Raw genomic sequence first — 19,648 nt, 5'->3', positions numbered from 1 at the left:
AAAAGCTTGGTCTGGACTTTTGTTTATGTCTGGCACAGTGAAAAATGACCGCATATTTCTCTTCAACACACTCATGTAGCAGACAATATAAGCCTAATACAGTATTGCTTTAGATAAATTTTCAAAAGTACCATAGACATTGAGCTGGTTATATCAAGTGAATATCATATATGTTTTACTCATTAATAAAAGTGATAGGGAAGAAACAAATTGAAAACAGTCATCATAAAATATACTTTGGGGGCTGGGAAGGTGGCTCAGTGGTAGAGTGCTTGCCTTGCATGCATGAGGCCCTGGGTTCGATTCCTCAGCACCACATAAGCAAAAAGAAAAAAGCCGGAAGTGGCGCTGTGGCTCAAGTGGTAGAGCGCTAGCCTTGAGCTGAAGAGCTGAGGGACAGTGCCCAGGCCCAGAGTTCAGGCCCCACGACTGGACCCCCCCAAAAAAATACTTTGAAGTATTATGAACCCATTACTAATTTTATTATAGCATACCTCTTAAATAGTTCTGCTTAAGATTTCCAAAGGTTTTCCTTGTTTGCTCTTCTGGTTATTCATCTAAACAATTCATTTCAGTTCTACAACGGGTTGAATAGTGTCCTCTCAGATTCATAAGTACTAACTGATGAACTGAAATCCTAACTCCTAATACTTGTGTGTCTGGTTTTGAAGATTACTTTCAAAAGACAAAATAAGGCCATTAAGGTGGATCAATTAATTTGACTGATGTCCTTAGAGCATAGACACACACACAGACACACACACAGACACACAGACACAAACACACACACACAGACACACACAGACACAGACACACACACACACACACACAGGAACAGACACACACACACACACACAGGCACAGACACACACAGACACACACACACACACACACACACACACACACACACACACACAAAGAAGACAATGCAATCACGCAGAAGAGATGGCCATCTACAAGACAAAGAAAGATGCCTGGAGAAACCACATCTGCCAGGTTGGTGTTAGCTTCTCATTCCCACAGTCATGGAGAAAATAAGTAATTTCTGTTGTTAAAGTCACTCAGTCTGCTCTACTTTGTTATAGCTACTCTTAGCAAATGCACACAAAGTCCTGTTCGTCCCCTTTAATGTGCTTCCCACCATTTTCACTATAAACTGAAATTGGGCACAAAATAGTTTATCAAGTAAGAATACCCAGCTATGCCCAGGTCCCTAAGACTTCACCTGACACGCTCTAAGGAGAAGGACTGTGCTACTCACAGTGAAACTACAAAATCATTGAATAGCCTCTGGAGTTAGGGAACTAGAAAGTTACCTTTGGAACTACATTTTTACTCTAGTCCAAATATTCTTTTTCAGCAGTAGTAGAATCTCTTCACAGGACACAACTCAGGGAACAAAGAACATCATTTAAATCTGAAGATTTCTCCTCTGGTCTACATATCACTAGTATTTGCCTCACAGATAAAACTCACCCTTCAGCAGAGGAGTGCAGACACTTGCAAGTATAGTTCATGCTAGTGGGACATCACTTTGCAATCAACCTTTTATTTTTTATAGCAGATGCTCTCCCTAGAACATGCTTATTATTCAAAACATATTTGAGTAGCCGCTTTTGAATGACATTAACTGATGAAGTTTCCCCTCCCCCCAAGGCCTAATAGAAAATAAGAACTTGGCTTCTGCACTTCGGAACAGATGTTTTCAAGCAGCCTCAAAACAATGGTAATTTAAAACAGGAACCATGCTGGTGTGTCGATCAAGGCTTGAAATATTAAGAGTGTCAAATCCAGAGAAGCATAGGTTGCATGGTTTCTTTCGTGTTTTGGTAGATAAAATGTGCCTATAAACCTGCAAGTAAACACACTGGGAGGTATGCAAGTGGTTACAAATGAATAATCTGAAGGTTAATAGACTCTATGGAGAGCTCAAATAGGAAGACTAAGTCAAAGCCTAACAAAGTAAGTACTGGAAATGGTACTTGCAAGAGGAAGAGTGGGGTTAAGGGGAGAGGGGTAGACAAATGAGGGGTGAAGGGGAAGAGAATGAAGTTAATAATTTATTGTATATGCCCAAAATTAAAAAATAAGGGAAGGTGTAGATCAAAGTGGGCGAAAATGTTGAAGGGGTGACACAGATCAAGATACATTGTATACATCTACTGCTTTGTTAAATAGCAAAAAACTATGAATATCCTACAAAGTTAAGAAAAGGGAAGGAAGGGACAAGATGGGAGGGTTGGGTGAAAATGTTGAAAGGGGTGACATTGATCAAGACATACTGTATTCATAAACTGCTTTGTTGAGTGGCAGCTCCTTTGTACAACTACTTAAAGACAATAAAAATATTAAAAGTTCTTTGGGACATAAAGGATGAGAATCTTTCAGACTTGTGAGACAAGTTTAGGAGGATCAATAAGCGGAAGGGAGATTTTCTAATCTTCTGCCTTGAAATTATTCTCTATGGTGAAACACAAAGCTCTTAGCAGCAGGAGCAGCTATTTAACCAATCATTCTGAAAGTACTGACATCATGCCAAGGCAAATACAGCCCATCTGTCAGTGTAGTGGTAAATTACCTGATACATAGTTAATATTTGGGCAATATGTATTATAGGCAGGTTAGTTGGGTAAAATTTGAATTGAGTAATAAAATACTAATATAAAATACTATTTTCACAGATTACAATGTTGGTTTAGTAAAATTAGTTGCAACCCAGATGATTCTTTTCTCTCCGCTACTGTTGAAAATTATCTTGCTCCAACAAAAACAATTAACCAAGGTTTATTTGTTATTGCAATGTGCGTAAAGATTAATTGAAAAGCCTTCTGTCAAGTGTACTTAGTGCTAAAAAACTAGTTGTTATAAAGATTGATTATAAAAGCATTGTCACAAGGAAAAAAAAATTTGAAGGTCTGAAAATTGCTTCCTACGTAACACAGATAACATTTTTTTTTGTAGGTCATGGGGTTTAAACTCTGGGCCTGAACACTGTCCCTCAGCAATCCAGCTCAAGGCTAGCACTCTACTACTTGAGCCACTGCACCACTTCTGGTTTCCTGAATGGCTTATTGGAGATAAGAATCACAGACTTTCCTGCCCAGGATGGCTTTGAACCATGATCCTCAGATCTCAGCCTCCTGAGAAGCTAGGATTACAGGCATGAGCCACCGGGGCCCAGCAGCTAACAATTTTAACAGAAAGAATGACGTGAAAATTATCTTCAGAGGCTGCTACAAAATATGTTTTTAAGGCATTGGGCCAATTATAAACATTATTGAAAATACTTGAAAAGTATAATTAGCATGTTCTCTCATCTTTCTAATATATAGTATAAGATTCCAGATGAGTATTGAGGTTGAACCTAAGTTTTTCCTATTTATATATTTGGAATATCTGTGGAGAAAATAGTTACAGAGAAAGAAGAACTTCCTTCCTTCCTTCCTTCCTTCCTTCCTTCCTTCCTTCCTTCCTTCCTTCCTTCCTTCCTTCCTTCCTTCCTTCCTTCCTTCCTTCCTTCCTTCCTTCCTTCTTTCTTCCCTTTCTTCCTTTTTTGACTCCTTCCCCATCCCACCCCCCTTTTGCTGTCCCTTAGGAGTAACTTGCCTAATTCTTGGTTCCTTCCTTGGTAAAGCAATGATTTTTTTTTTAAAGAAATGTAGCCAAGCGCCAGTGGCTCTTGCCTCTAATCCTAATCCTAACTACTCAGGAGGCTGAAATCTGAGGATTGAGTTTGGAAGCCAGCCTGGGCAGAAAAGTCAGTGAGATGAGACTCACCTCCAATTAACTATTCAGAGAAGGCCAAAAGTGGCACTGTGGCTCAAATGCTAGAGCACCTAGTCTTGAGCAGAAGCAGCTCAGGGGCAGCACCTGGGCACAGAATCCAAGCTCCAGGACTGGCACAAATAAAAAATGATCTATGATTCTATTATTTAAAGTCATCATGGGGATGAATTCAGGGTTTCACCGAAGGCTCTTAGACGAACTATCAGAACAGAGTCAGTAAAAGTTCCTAAGTGTTCTCTCCTCTTGCAGTTTCCTGCGGTCTCATCTTTCTCTCCTTGTGCTCCCATTTCTCTCCTCTATACTTGGTTCTTCTTCCTCCTCTTGTCTTTATGTTGCTTATCCTTCCTTCGCACTGTTACTGAGAACCTGTGCTCTGGCTGTGCCCCCCTCCGTAGGAAGTCTTCTCAGGTTCTTCCTTGGGGAGTTTCTGAGATGCAAAAAAGCCTGAATGCCACACAGACTTCAGGAAAGTTCACCACCATCAGTTGTTTTCCTAGTTTTCTCTAACCTTTTCCCTCCCACAGGGGCAGAAGGTGAGAGGGAGAGTTGATTCATAATGGTTCACTCCATTTTGGGACTCTGAAAGGAGGGAAGAGGAAACTAGGGCAAAAGACACTTTCTCATGATGAGAGAAAGAGGGAACGGCTGATGCTAAGCAAAAGGAAAGAAATGTATCACCTGATCTGGAAGAAATAGTTTTATTGTTTATGTTGGTAGAGTTCACAAGCTTTGTAGATTAGGATGATGGTGATTATCATTTAGAAGGTTAAAATGTGTTTGTGCCGTTGCTAAGTATAACTACACCACAGAAATCTTTGGGAGGTTGGGTAGGGGGGCGGGGAACACAAAATTAAGTGAGGAAAGGGGTGGGTTGGAAGAATGTGTGAGAATGTTGGAAGGGATGACACTGATCAAGGCATTCTGTATTCATAAATTGTCTCACTGAATGGCAACTCCTTTGTACAACTACTTAAAGATACTAAAATATTTAATGAAATGTTTGGAAGGGAAAAAAAGAAATTTACATTGCAGGTGTAGTTTTTGTTTTGTTCTGATGAGACATGTTCTCAGTATGTAGCTCGTTCTGGCCTCAAACTTGCAATCTTCCTGCCTTGTTTTCCCAAGTGTTGGGATTACAAGTAGGTGTTACTACACTCAATCTCAAAATATAGTTTCTAGAGGACTATTCAAATATTCTTCCTGAAATGTATAGGGCATTTGGCATGACTCAAGAGTGATGAATCAATTCTATCTTTATTTACATCGAAACAATTTTTAAAGATATACTTTGAAAATGACAATAACATAAGAAATGTACTCATTATCATGCCCATGTTTGTAACCCCTCTGTACAGTATGTTCACAAAAAAAAGAAAATGACAATAACATGCACACTAAAGCATGCCATTTATCAAAACATTATGTTATTCTCAGCAGAAACCAAGGCAATTTTACTCTTCACAAAAAAGACAGCTGGGAATCCATTGGATTCTTGGAATCCATTGCAATCTCTTGGAATCCATTGCTTCATTGAGCTTGGATCATGAGGATTAAGATATTTTCTCCTTTTTGGTATTTATTAGGGGCAAGTCTGTGTGTTTAATTGAAATATTTTCAATATGAAGGGTTGCTCCAAAAGGTTTTTATAGTAAAGGCTAGATCTCCAGCTTTTGGAGCTATATGAGCTAGATCTCCAGCTTTTGGAGCTATTTGAGAAGGTTCTGGAAATTTTAGGAGTCATATTTGGAAGACATAGCTCACTATCTATCTTCTCTGGGAGGGTATCTGTTACTCTTTCTCTTTGCTTCCTGTCTCCATCAGGCAAGTAGCCTCTGCCATAAAGTCTTAGCACCAGCATGTTCTGCCTTACTATGGACTTACCAACACACCCAAGGATCACTGGTCATAGGAATGAAAAATCTGAGTGACACAGAGAAAGGAGCTTTATTTATAGGACTCTGTTGATAAGAAAAATACTAGAAGAAACAAAAATATAAACGTGATCCAATTAACTGAAAGATTTCAATTATCCACTATAGAAAAGCTCATTACATAAGAAGTTTTGAGGCATGTTTTATTGTTCTAGATGTCATGGTAAGGCAAAGTCTGAGATCTTTGCAGATTTAGCTTTGTGCAGCCTCATGTGTAATGCCTGACCTGGTTACATTTGCAGCCTCTTCTAGGCTCTCCTAGTAGCTTTCTATTTTATTCAGCAGTCCTCTTGTGTTACTGGAAGTTGTATGTCATGTGTCTTTGCTTGGAAGAAAGATTCACCATCATCCAAAAGAAACAACAGGATATACAATGAAAAGAAGATTGACTTCAACTGTAGTTTTTTAATTAACACAAATAGAGCTGAGTATTCCTGTATAAACCTTTGATTTAGTAAGCTTCATAAATTAAATTTACTTATTTGTTCATTCATTCATTCATTTTGGGAGTTCTGAGGCTTAACTCTGCACCTGGCAGCTGTCCCTGGGAGGTTTTGCTCAAGGCTAGCACTCTACCACTTGAGCCACAGCATCAGTTCTCATTTTTTTCTGAGTAGTTTATTGGAGATAAGAGTCTTGTCTAGGCTGGTTTTGAATTGTCTTGAGCCAATGGTACCCCGCTATAATTTTATTATTAATTTTTTGTGTGTGTACATGTGCATAAATCCTGGGACTTGAACTCAAAGTCTGGATGCGGTCCCTGAGCTTTTTTGCTCAAGGATAGCGTTCTACCATTTGAGTCACAGCTCCATTGCTGGCTTTTTTTGGGGAGATAAGAGCCTAGTCCAGACTTTCCTGCCTGGGTTGTCTTTGAACCTTGATCCCCAGACCTCAGCTTTGTGAATAGCTAAGATTGCAGGTGTTATCCACTGGCACCTGGCTGGAATTATTTTTAAAGTAATAATAATAATTACCTTGTGTATTTAGCTTACTCATGGCTAGCTTCCTGATTAGATTGTTTAGAATACAAGCACTTGTTGCATGGGTAATGTACAGTTAGCCTACTTTACAAAGATGTGTTATTAGTGTATGTTCTTCATGTTTTGATATTTACATCATTCTTGCTGTGTTAACCATGGCATAACAGAGAGCAGTAGCAGGCTGTTCTGGCCAGCAGCAGGAGTAGAGACAGGTGAGGCTACCTGGTTACAAAGGCAGTCATGCACACTGGCTCATCCATTGGTTCTGTCCATTGTTACTAGAGAAGTGCAGTCTGTATTCTTAGATCAGCCTTACCAGATCTGACACCAACTCTGAGCCCTGGAGCAGTCGGGGAGAATGTGAAAGGTAATAAGACTCATTTGAGGTCTGGTACTTACCTATAAGCTAAATGTAGGATCAATCGGTATGAAGTCTGGGTTGTGTTACCTGACGTATGTTAAAATAGTGAACACTTTTGTGTATAGTCTATTTACCACAATATTACTAGAGACTGTTTTTCTTTTAGCTGTCGGTCTGTGTTGAGGTCAATCAAACAGATTGGATTTTGTTGTATTTCCTGTTTCTTTATAACAGAATTGGCTTGCCTTTTGTCATGTGTTATCTTAAGAATGCTGTCCCTGTCCCTGTCTTCCTCATTTTTAAAGGTATCTATATTTTTTACAAAATAATTTTAGTATTTTGATAAAGAGTACCAAAGTAGTTGCAAAAAACATTTTAATAAAATAATTGTTAAGTTCATTGCTAATTTTGTCTCCAAATTGGCATAGTACAAAACAAGGAATGAGTTCAGTTTAGAAATATATTAAAAATGTGATTTTAATATATAGTTCCGATGTGGTGCTTCCCCTTCTATAATCCTGACTACATAGGAGGTAGAGATAAAATATTGTCAATTTGTATATAAGTGAGACCTTATCTAAAAATAAACCAAAGCAAAAATGTGTTGGAGACAGAGGCCAAGTGCTAGAATGATTGCTTAGCAAGCATAAGACCCTAAGTTTAAACCCTAGTACCACACACACACACACACACACACAATCAAACCACATACACATATATCTTCTATATAAAAATATTGTATATGTGTCCCTAAAAATGCTGTTGAAAAATACTCTATTTTTTTTTTTTACTTATTTTGCAAGATATAATAGACATCTTTCTGCTTCTCCATAAAAAGAAGCAACTTATTCTATTTGATATCTAATCTAATATGGATCATTTACCTGTGGGTGTATGTAATCTGATACAAGCTTAGACCATTTTGTTTTACTTTTGTTGCGGTCTATAAACTGCTGTATTGATGATTTGCTGCATTAAATAAAGTGAACATTTACACTTGAGCAAATGTAGATAGATCAACATGATAAAACTTAGTTTCAGCCTCCTGAGATCTGGTGAAGAAGCATAACTAACCAGCTATTTCTCAGCCCTGACAACAGCTGGAGGGTTCATAGAAGGTTGAAAATAGAAGTTCTACGTTGATAATAAGCTTCCCTTAACATTTGTATTTAATGAGCTTTGCATTGTGTCACTGTCATAATTTTTTAATTTAAATTCAATTTTAATTGGATGTTTTATTCACTATTGTTGCTTTGATTCTTAATTGCTTCCTGTTTAGAAATTTTGGATGAATTTAAATTTTGTATTGTTAGCCTATTTCCTAGTGTTTCTAAGGAAGTGGTCTTGCATGTGTTTGCTCTTTTTCCCTCCCTCCCTCTCTCCCTCCCTCCCTCCCTCCCTCCCTCCTTCCCTCCCTCCCTTCCTTTCTTCCTCCCTCCTTCCCTCCCTCCCTCCTTCCCTTCCTTCCTTCCTTCTTGAATTCTGGGAATTGAACTGAGGGCCTCATGTATGCTAGGTAAGTGCACTAGCACCCAGCTACACTCCAGCTCTTTCTCTCCTCTAAATAATTCTATCTGGGTACATGTAAGGTTTTCTCTTTTACCTTTGGAATTCAGAACAAGTGCATATATACTGCATTCATGTTTCTGGCCTCAGGAGACACAGAAAGGGAGTTGATGAGCCCTTAGTTTGGAAAAGGATTTGAGGAAGAAGAATGAAGACTATGAGCCCCAGAAAGTATACTTGGAAGGGTTTTGTGAGTCACAGTGGAGTGGGAGAATAATTCAGATTACAAAATATGGGGAACAGTAAGAGGTTGAAAGTCTGAGCACCAGAGATGGGAGGTATATGAACCAGGAGCAAAGGGCTTACTGGGATTTGAGTTGATGGCCATCTGTTGGGAAGTTGGACCATTTTATCATTGATTTGCTAGATAAATGTACTGGAAACTAACTCCTCCTGATATAAATTTAATATATATGTCATTTAAAAACAATAGATTGTTACTGGACTCAAGTCCCTTTGCTTACCTCTCAGAAGCCAATATCAGGGAAATGAGAGTTGGTGGAAAATCATGCTAATCATGAAAAGATAGGGGAAACCTGTTGCCCAACCCTGAGACTCTTCGGCAGTTCATGCCGAAGGGTGTCTCTGGAGACAGAGGAGCTGGCATTAGATAAGTAAATGACGTGACGGACAGGGTTATTGCCAGTGTGGGAATGTCTTATTATTTTTCCTAGTTGAAACATTGCAATTGACTTTGACCTCGGGATAGTTTCTGTAATTTTTAGACAAACATATGACTTTTTTTGTAAGTTAAATATTATAGTAATTTATGTGCTTTGGGTTAGTTGAGGCATGGGACTAAAGAATGAAGAGAGGTGCTACACGTTCTCATGTTTTCTGAAGATCACCAGAGGTCCTGGCTTCTGTGAATCTAAGAAAGATGATTTAGCTGTTCACATGTTCTCCTTAGAATTCTAGCATGCCAGGCAGAGAGAAAGAGGCAACTCTGCAAAGGACAACTCCCACAGGAGGGGTCACTGATCCATCTTGATTAGGTCATTTCACAGAATTGTGGGCTTAGCAGGTGGCCAAACAGAAATGTATTCATTTTCCATATTACCATTGTATGTTCAGCCTAGATAATTTGTGTTATCAGATTAAAATCATCTGTAGTTAGCTGAAATTTTAAAGGATGAAACAGAGTCATTATTTTTGGTAGGTTTTTTCTTAAATATACATTCAATTCATAATGTCATAAGGCACTGATTTAAATGATAAATCTTCCTAAAAGCAAATCATCACACATTTTTTTAAAAAACCTCACACACACTGTAATTTAAGTCGGTCAGACATATTCTGCCAAAGTGCCAGTAATATTATCAACAATTTCTAAGCTACCATACTTAGGGCTTTTTTTCCTTCTGAAACCAAGCTAATCAAATAAAGATAGGAAGCTGCCTCTGAGTCATTTTGGTTTTTCTTTGGGAATGGACTAAACAATTAGATTAATTCTTAATCTAAGACACAAAAAGTTGTCAGATTGCTTTCTGCCCTTCCTTTTAAATTCAACTTTCTGTGGACAGTCCTTAATATGACATTGAATAGTGCATTTTTTGTTGTGTTTTTTTTTTTTGTTTTTGACAACCAGCACTTGCAAACATTTCTGAAAAGAAATTTTTGGGTTTTTTCTTGGTTCCTTGGATATACCAAAACTAAGAGAATAAAGAAAATGGAGGAGGGGTTGGGGAGGTGGCTCAATGGTAAAGTGCTTGTCTTGCATGCATGAGGCATCACATAAGCAGAAAAAGCTGGAAGTGGTGCTGTGGCTCAAGTGGTAGAGTGCTAGCCTTGAGCTGAAGAGCTGAGGACAGTGCCCAGGACCAAAAAAAGAAAATTGGGGAAATAGTTGGAAAAAAGTCCAAGTGACACTTCAGACTTCAGATAAATTCATACTAAATTTCATAATAAAAACCATTCTTGTCTTGGTGAGATTTTAATTACAATTTAAGTATTGCTTAGTTGAAACAACTTACTAGTTTTAGTGTGCTACTTGCTCCATTATGGAATGAACCTGGTTATTCAAATAAATAATGAAGATATATTTGGCATAAATATGCTTCCTAATAAGGAGAAAAGTTATGAGAGGATAGAGGAATGTTTCGAATTTGTTAAATACACATTTGAGCACCTAAAAGTAATATTAACCCAATTCTAGTTTGGGTTTCAGTGTGATCTTTATTTAAGGTATCAGCCCAGGGAAAAGAGGAGGAAAATGAAAAGGAAGGCAGAATAGTGAAATTCTAAGAAATATTGCTATGTTGTAGCATTCTGACAACTCAGTGAGGGGCTATGGGACTTCATATTGCCAGAAACATACTTTTCCTATAGGTTCTCTTGCCTTCTGTTCTCTCCTCCTCTTCTTCTTTTTTTTTTCTTTTCTTTTCCTTTTTGTTGGTCATGGGGCTTGAACTCTGGTCTTGGGTGCTGTCCCTCATCTCTTCAGCTCAAGGCTAGTGCTCTACCACTTGAGCCACAGTGCCACTTCCAGCTTTTTCTGCTTATGCGGTGCTGAGGAATCAAACCAGGGCCTCATGCATGCAAGGCAAGCACTCTACCACTAAGCCACTTCTAGCCCCTCTCCTCTTTTCGCTCTCTTTTTCCCTTCATCTTCCCTTCCCTTTTCTTCCTTCCCCTTCCACATCCTCCAGTAACTTTCCTTCCTATGTATCTGTCTGTCTATCTATCTATCTATCTATCTATCTATCATCTATCTGTGATATATGTATATAAATACACAGAATACCATGCACACACACAGAGACACACATGCTTTGAATTATAGAATCAGGTAGAAACAAAAGGAACATCTCTCTCTCTCTCTCTCTCTCTCTCTCTCTCTCTCTGTGCTAGAGAGTGAGCTAAAGTCCTTGTACATGCTTGGCAGCTCTTTACCACTTGAGCCATCTTAGTTCTAAAAGAGGTATCTTAACTGAGGCGTGTATAACTTTGGGGTTCTTTAGTGAGATAGGAGGAGATGACATATCTGTTTTTCTTTTACTCATTTTTTTCTTTTTTTTTTTTTTGTCGGGGCTTGAACTCTGGGCCTGGGTGCTGTCCCTGACTCTTCAGTTCAAGGCTAGCATTTTACCACTTGAGTCACAGCACCACTTCAGGTTTTCTGGTGGTTTATTGGCAATAAGAGTCTCATTGACTTTCCTGCCTGTGTTGGCTTTGAACCACCATCTTCAGATCTCAGCCTTGAGTAGCTAGGATTACAGGTGTGAGCCACTGGCACCTGACTCTATCACTCATTTTATAAATTGAGATTCAATAAAAATGTTGTTTGTTTGTTTGTAATAGGGCCTTGCTATCTAGGTCAGGCTGGCCTGGAACTATCTGCTTCTACCGTCTCAGCTCTGGAAGTGCAGGTGTTCACTGTATTCGCAACTCACAAAAGCAAATTTTGTTTTGTTTTGTTTGTCGTGGGGCTTAAACTCTGGGCCTGGGAGTTGTCCCTCAGCTCTTCAGTTCAAGGCAAGCGCTCTACCATGTGAACCACAGTGCCACATCTGGTTTTCTAATGGTTTATTGGAGATAATAGTCTCATGACCTTTCCTGCCCAGGCTGGCTTTGAACTGTGATCCTCAGATCTCAGCCTCCTGAGTAGCTAGGATTATAGACATGAGCCACCAGTGCCTGCATGAAGGCAAAGTCTGATGTGATCGACAGCGTAAGGAAATACAAAAGCAGAGTGCCTGTGACTGTGCATGCTCACAGTCTCCTCACAGTCTCCACAATGAAGCGCAACATCCCTGATTTTGGGTGCTTTTTGTCTATGTGGCATCCCTTCTTACCTTAGACTTTGATCTGCACATTGGAAATACTGTAAATAGATGGAATATATCATCCTTTAATATGTGTGTCATTATTTAATATATCATAAATCCAATGAAAAGCATGCAGTGCTTTAATTTAGCTTAGATGATTTCTTGCCCTGCAAAGAACACCTGGACTGTTGATAAAAGAAAGTAATGGAGACTTCAGATAAAGTATTCACTCTAATCATTTGATTAACTAAGCTTCAGTTTGTTGCTTGGAAAATGAGGCTGCCAGAATATGCTTTGGTCTCCTTACAAGGAATGATGTTTATACACATGTGCAGTAAAGCACTCAATGAAATAATGAATGGAATACAAAAGGCTTTGCAAATGGGAAATACAGGTATGTAAACATTTTTCATTACAATCAAGTGTAAGATAAGAAATATCTATGACCAAGTATAAAAGTGGTCACATTTAAAATATTCTTTGTTGTTGTTGTTGTTTTTAGTGGTGGTAGGCTTGAACTCTGGGCCTAGGCCCTGCCCCTGAGCTCTTCAGTTCAAGGTGAGAGCCATGCCATTTGAGCCACAGCACCACTTCCTGTTTTCTGGTGGTTAGTTGGAGATAAGAGTGCCCTGGGCTTTCTTGCCCGGGCTGGCTTTGAACCGTGATCCTCAGATCTTAGCCTCCTGAATAGCTAGGATTACAGGTGTGAGCCACTAGCGCCTGGCTATTCCTTTCTTTTCAAACAGGTTATCTTTACGCAGCTGAGGCTTAAGTTTTGCCATCCTCCTACCTTAGCATCCTGCATGCTAGAAAAAAATTATTGCTAGGTATTAGCTTTAGAAAATAATGACTTTCATTATGTTAATTTCTTATATACATTGTACCTGGGTCATAGTCACCTCATTACCATTTCACTTATTGCTAACATATTTTAATTTTAATCACTCTGGCAATTTATATATGCCCTTTAGACTGTAAGTCACACCCCTAGATTCTAGGTTCTTATAGACACTGTTTTCATAGCTTAAAGCATATGGTAATAACCATAATTTGACTTTCTCTGTGAATTGTAAATTTGACAGTGTTGTATACTTTAGCCTAATGCTTTGTCTTTATATTTTAGTAAAATGTCTAGCTCCAATTAGATTAAAATTCTTTTGAACTATTAAGCTGAACTTGGAAATAAAAGTGTTTTTGTCCCCCCCTCCAAATAACTGTTCTTCAACAAGAATATGTAAATTTATGGTGCGATCCACCCATAGTCCCAGGTTCTTGAGAGGCAGAGGAAGGAGAATCATGGTCCAAAGCCGGCTCAGGTAAGAATATGAGACTTTATCTGAAAAATGAAGAAAACAAAAACACTGAGTACTTGGCTCGAGTGGTAGAATATCTGCCTAGTAAGCATTAGGCCCTGAATTCAACCTTTAGAACTGTCAAAAAATTGCTGTTCATTTATTCATTTTTCTTTTCTTTTTTGTTCTCAGATTTCTGGAGTAGGCATATGCAAATAAAAACAAATCCAAAGAAAGAACTCTAACTTCACTATGGATTTGGAAGAAAGATTATGCAACACACAGAGGGAAAAGTGAACTGGTGGAGCATTTTCAGGAATGATGCCTTCTTGCTATAATATCAATATTTCCTGTGTGAAAAGTAATTTGCCAAGAGATATCCGTGCATCCCTGTACAGTTTAATGGTGCTCATAATCCTGACCACACTGATGGGCAATCTGATAGTTATTATTTCCATATCACATTTCAAACAGCTTCATACACCCACGAATTTGCTCATTCATTCCATGGCCACTGTGGATTTCCTGCTTGGCTGCCTGGTCATGCCTTATAGCATGGTGAGATCTATTGAACATTGTTGGTATTTTGGAGAAATCTTCTGTAAAATTCACACCAGCACCGACATTATGCTGAGTTCAGCATCCATTTTCCACCTGTCCTTCATTTCCATTGACCGCTACTATGCTGTGTGCGACCCACTGAGATACAAAACTAGAATCAGTATCTCGGTTATTTCTGCGATGATCTTCATTAGTTGGAGTGCCCCTGCTGTGTTTGCATTTGGGATGATCTTTCTAGAGCTGAACATCAGGGGAGTTGAAGAGGTGTATTGCAAGCACATTTACTGCCTAGGAGCCTGCTCTGTCTTCTTTAGCAAAATATCTGCGGCATTGGCTTTTGTGACTTCTTTCTATATACCTGGGTCTATTATGTTGTGTTTCTACTGTAGAATATATGTCATAGCTAACGGGCAGGCAAGATCCATCCATGATAGAAATAAGAAATTTGAAATTAGATTAGAAAAGAAAAATGGAATGCCACAAAGCAAAGAATGGAAGGCTGTAAAAACCTTGGGGATTGTGATGGGCGTTTTCCTGATATGCTGGTGCCCTTTCTTTGTCTGCACAGTCATAGATCCTTTCCTGGACCATGCTATTCCACCCACTTTCAGTGATGCCTTGATTTGGCTTGGGTATCTCAACTCCACTTTCAATCCAATGGTTTATGCATTTTTCTATCCATGGTTCAGAAAAGCACTGAAGATGATTCTGTTTGGTAAAATTTTTCAAAAAGGTTCATCTAGAAGTAAATTATTTTAGAATCAAACTTATAAAGTTATAATATTTTAGTGTTTAAACACATCTGGAGATTGTATTCATGAAAAAAACATAACCATGTATCAGTTGTTTGATTCCAAGTGTATATGGCGGTTTCAATGATGATGTTCCTATATCATGTACCTGTGATATTTGTCATTTTCACTATCTATGTTCTATGTTTAAGCTTTGAAAATATATTATTAAGGAAATACATTTTAAAGAACTGCCCTTAGATGAACCATTGTGTGCTGAAAGTGATCTGTTACAAAGGTATTCAATGGTGGAAACCATGAGGCTGCATTTAGGGACACATTTATTCAGGGAACAAAAAATGCAACACTTTAAAGCCAGCTAGTGACAAACATTTGTGAAGTTATTTCTTGAAATTTAGGTAGTTTTATATTTTCTAAGACTACTGATACCTTGATAATTTATTCAAGATTTCCAATTCCTTCCATTCTAAGGGTTAGTCTTGGTTAGAACTCACACACATTTTTTCTTTTTCTTTCTTTCTTTTTTTTTTTTACAGATTACCATAGATTAAAAAATAGAAATAATCTAATGAACTTTTCATGTTGGAAAACTTGCTTATTTGAATTATCTAAGAGTATGTCCTTAGTAAATTTTCAGGATTAAAATGTACTTTTTCTCATAACAATACAGTAACAACAGATGGTTTTAAAAGTTATTTAAGTAGTTGTACAAAGGGGTTTCAATTCAATGTATCTATTTATGTGTAGAATGCGTCTTGATCAGTGTTACTCATTCCATTATTCTACCCCATCTACCCCAACCCTGCCCACTCCCTCAAGTTTCCTAGCTTCATTTTCACATATGGATATTGAATATTATGACTGTATTTGTCCACTGTTCCTTTCTCCATCCACCCCTCTCTTCTTAACTCCACCTTTTCAGACAAGAAATGTTTCCTTGATTTTTTTCCTTGATTACTTCTGACCTGTGATTTTTTTTCTTTTGTCCTGATGCCAGCTCTAGGAACATGTGTACATCAATCAAATCAACTAAGACAGTAGACTAAGCTACTAGTTATTCTTTGGCTTCGCTTGCATCAGCTAAAGTTTTCTTGCTCAGACTTTCACTTGGCTGTTGCTTAATAGGATAAGAATTCCCTCAAGCATTCTGCTCCTCAAGTAATGTTGTGTGACAAATGTTTTCCTGTCTCCATTAAGTACAACTTCTTCCCCAGTGACTCATAATGAAAAATTGTTCTCCATCATGACCAACACCAAACAGCTGATGTGTTAATTATATCCTCTGGTCTCTATTTACTCAAAAGTTTGGCAAATTAGAACCAAGTGAGGTGGGAGGATACATATATTTGTCTCTTTAGACTGGGGCCTCCAGTTAGCCAAATTAAGTGCAGTGGGCATTAGTAAATAGCCAATTAACACATTTAATTACTGTTATTAGCAACTTTCTTAAAGCTTCTTTCAACAAACAGAAGGGTTTGTAAAAAGTAAAAATATACTTGACATATGTTGATAACTTTACTTTTAAATGACTTAAAAAAAAGTTTTCATCTTATCTGTTTAATCTCCCAAATTCAAAACATTATGGAAACTTTGGGGCATACAAAAAAACCCACAATCATAAATTGTTTTCTATATTAGGGGTTAATCTACCTTATTTGGAAAATGTGAACCAAGACTATAGTAAGTTACTACTTTTCACTTGTTTAATGTCAAAAAATTTACCCTGATAGTTCTTTTTTCTGATAAAGTTTGATAGGACTTCTCTATAGTGATTGTAAAAATGTAAACCAACATTTCATTTGGAATACCACTTGTTTTTGTTTTGTGGGTATGAATTTCCATATCCTTTTGGATTCTGCAATTACTATTTCATGAACACTGGCAGGAATAGATCTTACATTAGAATGGTCAATATAAGTATCATTCATAATAGCAACAGAATAAGAAGTAATTCAAATCATTATTGATAGGAAAAAACAAACAGTTAAATAAATGAAATGCTGCTGAAATTGAATGGAAAAATAGGAGCAAAATAAATGTCAAAAAGCAATAAGAACATAATACCTACTGTATAATGCGTTATAAAAACAAACCAAACAATATTCTTATTTACTTATACAAGTACACATTGACATATTTATCAAATGAATAAAAATGACAAACACTGAATTTAATATAGTATCCATTCAACATGACAAAAAGAAAGCAGCATATAAATAAATGTAAGTAAGCCAGTGCTAATCTAGTTCATATGTTATAGATAAACAAATAAGCAAGCCAGATATGCTCAGCAAAATGAATTGTAATTCATTCAAATTCCACAAACTCATATTCCATTAAAAATGTAAACTTTTAAAATTAACTTAGTTACAAGAGGAGGATTTCATTGTTGATTTTAAGAAATGTGAACAGTTTTCTTAAGGACATATTCTTTTTCACAACACATGGAATACAATTCGATCTGTTGCAGCATTTAAATTAGTTTTTCTATTTCCCTTTGGGTCTTCTTTCTTAGGTTATAGTCTTTGGTACTTAATCAAAAATTAAGCTCTGTATAAGACTCTAACTCAACTCAGCCAGAATGGCATTTGTCAAGAAAGTATGTAACAATAAATGCTGAAAAGAAGAACCTTCAAACACTGTTGGAGCAAATGTAAATTAGTACATCTGCTATGGAAACCAATATGGAGCTGCCCCAGATAACTAAAAATAAGTCTACATTATGACCCTATCACTTTTGGGGATACATCTGAAGGAGAGAAAATCAATTTATGAGAGATGATTGCATCTCCACTTTCATTTTAACTCTTCACAATACCCAAACTGTGCAACTAGCCAAGGTACCCAACAGTCAATGAATGGGTAAAGCAAACAAACACACACACACACATACACACACACACACACACACACACACACACACACCCGTGAAGTATATCACACAGACATAATGAGAGATGAAATTATGTCAGTTGCAAGAAAGTGTTTGAAACTGGAGATCATCTTGTTGAGTGTTATGTCAAGATCAAAAAGCCAAAACCTAGACCTAAATAATGAAGAAGATGATGATAATGATGATGCTGATTGAGATAATACTTGGCAGTATAAGAAAATCCAACAAACACTGAAAAGGGAATGGAGGAAAGGAAGGGTTTGGGATATAATAGTTGTGATGAACTTGATCCAAGAATACTGTATACCTCTATGAAATTTTCATAATAAAACTGACTGATAGAGTAGCTAATGTATACTAATTAAAAATAAACAACAAAGAAATTTTGATTTTTTTGTTGAAGTAATGGCCCAGATGAAGATACATTGTACACATGAACTGCTTTGTTAAGTGAAAAAACAATTCAATATCTAAACTGAAATTAAGATAAATAAAGGAAGGGGTGTAGGTTGGGAGGGGTGTGAGAATGCTGAAGAGATGTCATTGATCAAGATGCACTGTATTCACAGACTGCTTTGGTGAATGGCAACTCTTTTGGACAACTGCTTGAAGATTTCAAATACAATAAACGAAAAGATTCTATTCTCTAGGCTACCACAAGGTGTCAGGGCTGAAAATAGGTAATGATCCAGCTCAATGGAGCCATTTCAACTGCAGTACTGCACAGACATTGGGCTAGAAGAGGGCTTGGAAGAGTGAACTGGTATTTGTTACATCCACAATCACCACAGAGCTGTTCTTCTTAAATATGGTCTTTAGTATTAGAGAAGCTGGTTCAAACAAAATTTTCTGGGGTTTATATAGAAATAGGGATTCGATTTTGATACTGACTGTGCATGTATAATCCCTTTTCTATCCTGATATGATCTTTCCTATTCAAGAAAGTTGTAATGTTCCAGTACTCCCTACTATCTGTCCATCAGACATATTTCATCAATTCCTGATCCCACAGATGCTAAAAATGTAGACAGTATCAAACAGTTGCAGTTAGAAGTTGAATTTTGAAGTAACAGTCCTTTGAAGCTCAGCTCCCCATGTGACTGTTCTAGTTGGATTTCCATACAGTGGCCACTTAAATAGCTATGATTTCAATTGATTTTAATTCTAGTAGGACCCTGGTAACATATAATGACCAGTGCTTCATTTCATCTGTATCTGAGATATCTTACCTACAAAAGCAATATGATCAGTGGAAAATAAATGGTCACAATTCAAAAGATGATGAACAAACAAAAATATAGGCAATTATACTTGTAAACATAGTAAACTCCCATCATCACAAGAGTTACTTGAAAAGACAAGAATCATTCCTAATGCCTCCAAGTCTACAGGTGTGGATGAGATTTATTCCTTTAGTCACTTCTATACAAAGGGGGAAAAAAAGGAAAACAATCAGCAATGGTTCTCGTTTGTTTGTTTTGGTTTTGGTCTCAGGAATGGAACCCAGAACTTCAGTTCCAGTCTAACAGAGAGTGATAGATGATTAAAATCTCCTTGCATGTACTGCAACATAGGGACTGTGATTGTCAGTCATCCTAATGTGCTGGAAGAAGCATCAATGTACTTGAACCACTGAGGGCATCCATGTGTGGTTGGGATTCTGTCCACAAGTCACAGTTCAGACCCACAGCCTTTATGTAATGGAAGACTTGGCTTCATCAGTTGACAGGTGATGAAAACGCCGGTGAATAGGCACTCA

The 19,648-nt window shown here is 37.5% G+C and overlaps 1 protein-coding gene across 1 annotated transcript; it reads left to right on the top strand.

Annotated features, from left to right (window-relative positions):
• The first annotated feature begins 14,001 nt into the window (after positions 1–14,001).
• Positions 14,002–15,003, top strand: Taar1 (trace amine associated receptor 1). Its single transcript, XM_042672257.1, has one exon. It carries the CDS (start codon positions 14,002–14,004, stop codon positions 15,001–15,003), a length of 1,002 nt encoding a protein of 333 aa, XP_042528191.1.
• The last annotated feature ends 4,645 nt before the right edge of the window (positions 15,004–19,648 follow it).

This window comes from Dipodomys spectabilis, unplaced genomic scaffold (assembly GCF_019054845.1).
Source record: "Dipodomys spectabilis isolate Male_0828 unplaced genomic scaffold, ASM1905484v1 ptg000001l, whole genome shotgun sequence".
NCBI lineage: Eukaryota > Metazoa > Chordata > Mammalia > Rodentia > Heteromyidae > Dipodomys > Dipodomys spectabilis.
This window is presented reverse-complemented; position numbering and strand designations above follow the sequence as displayed.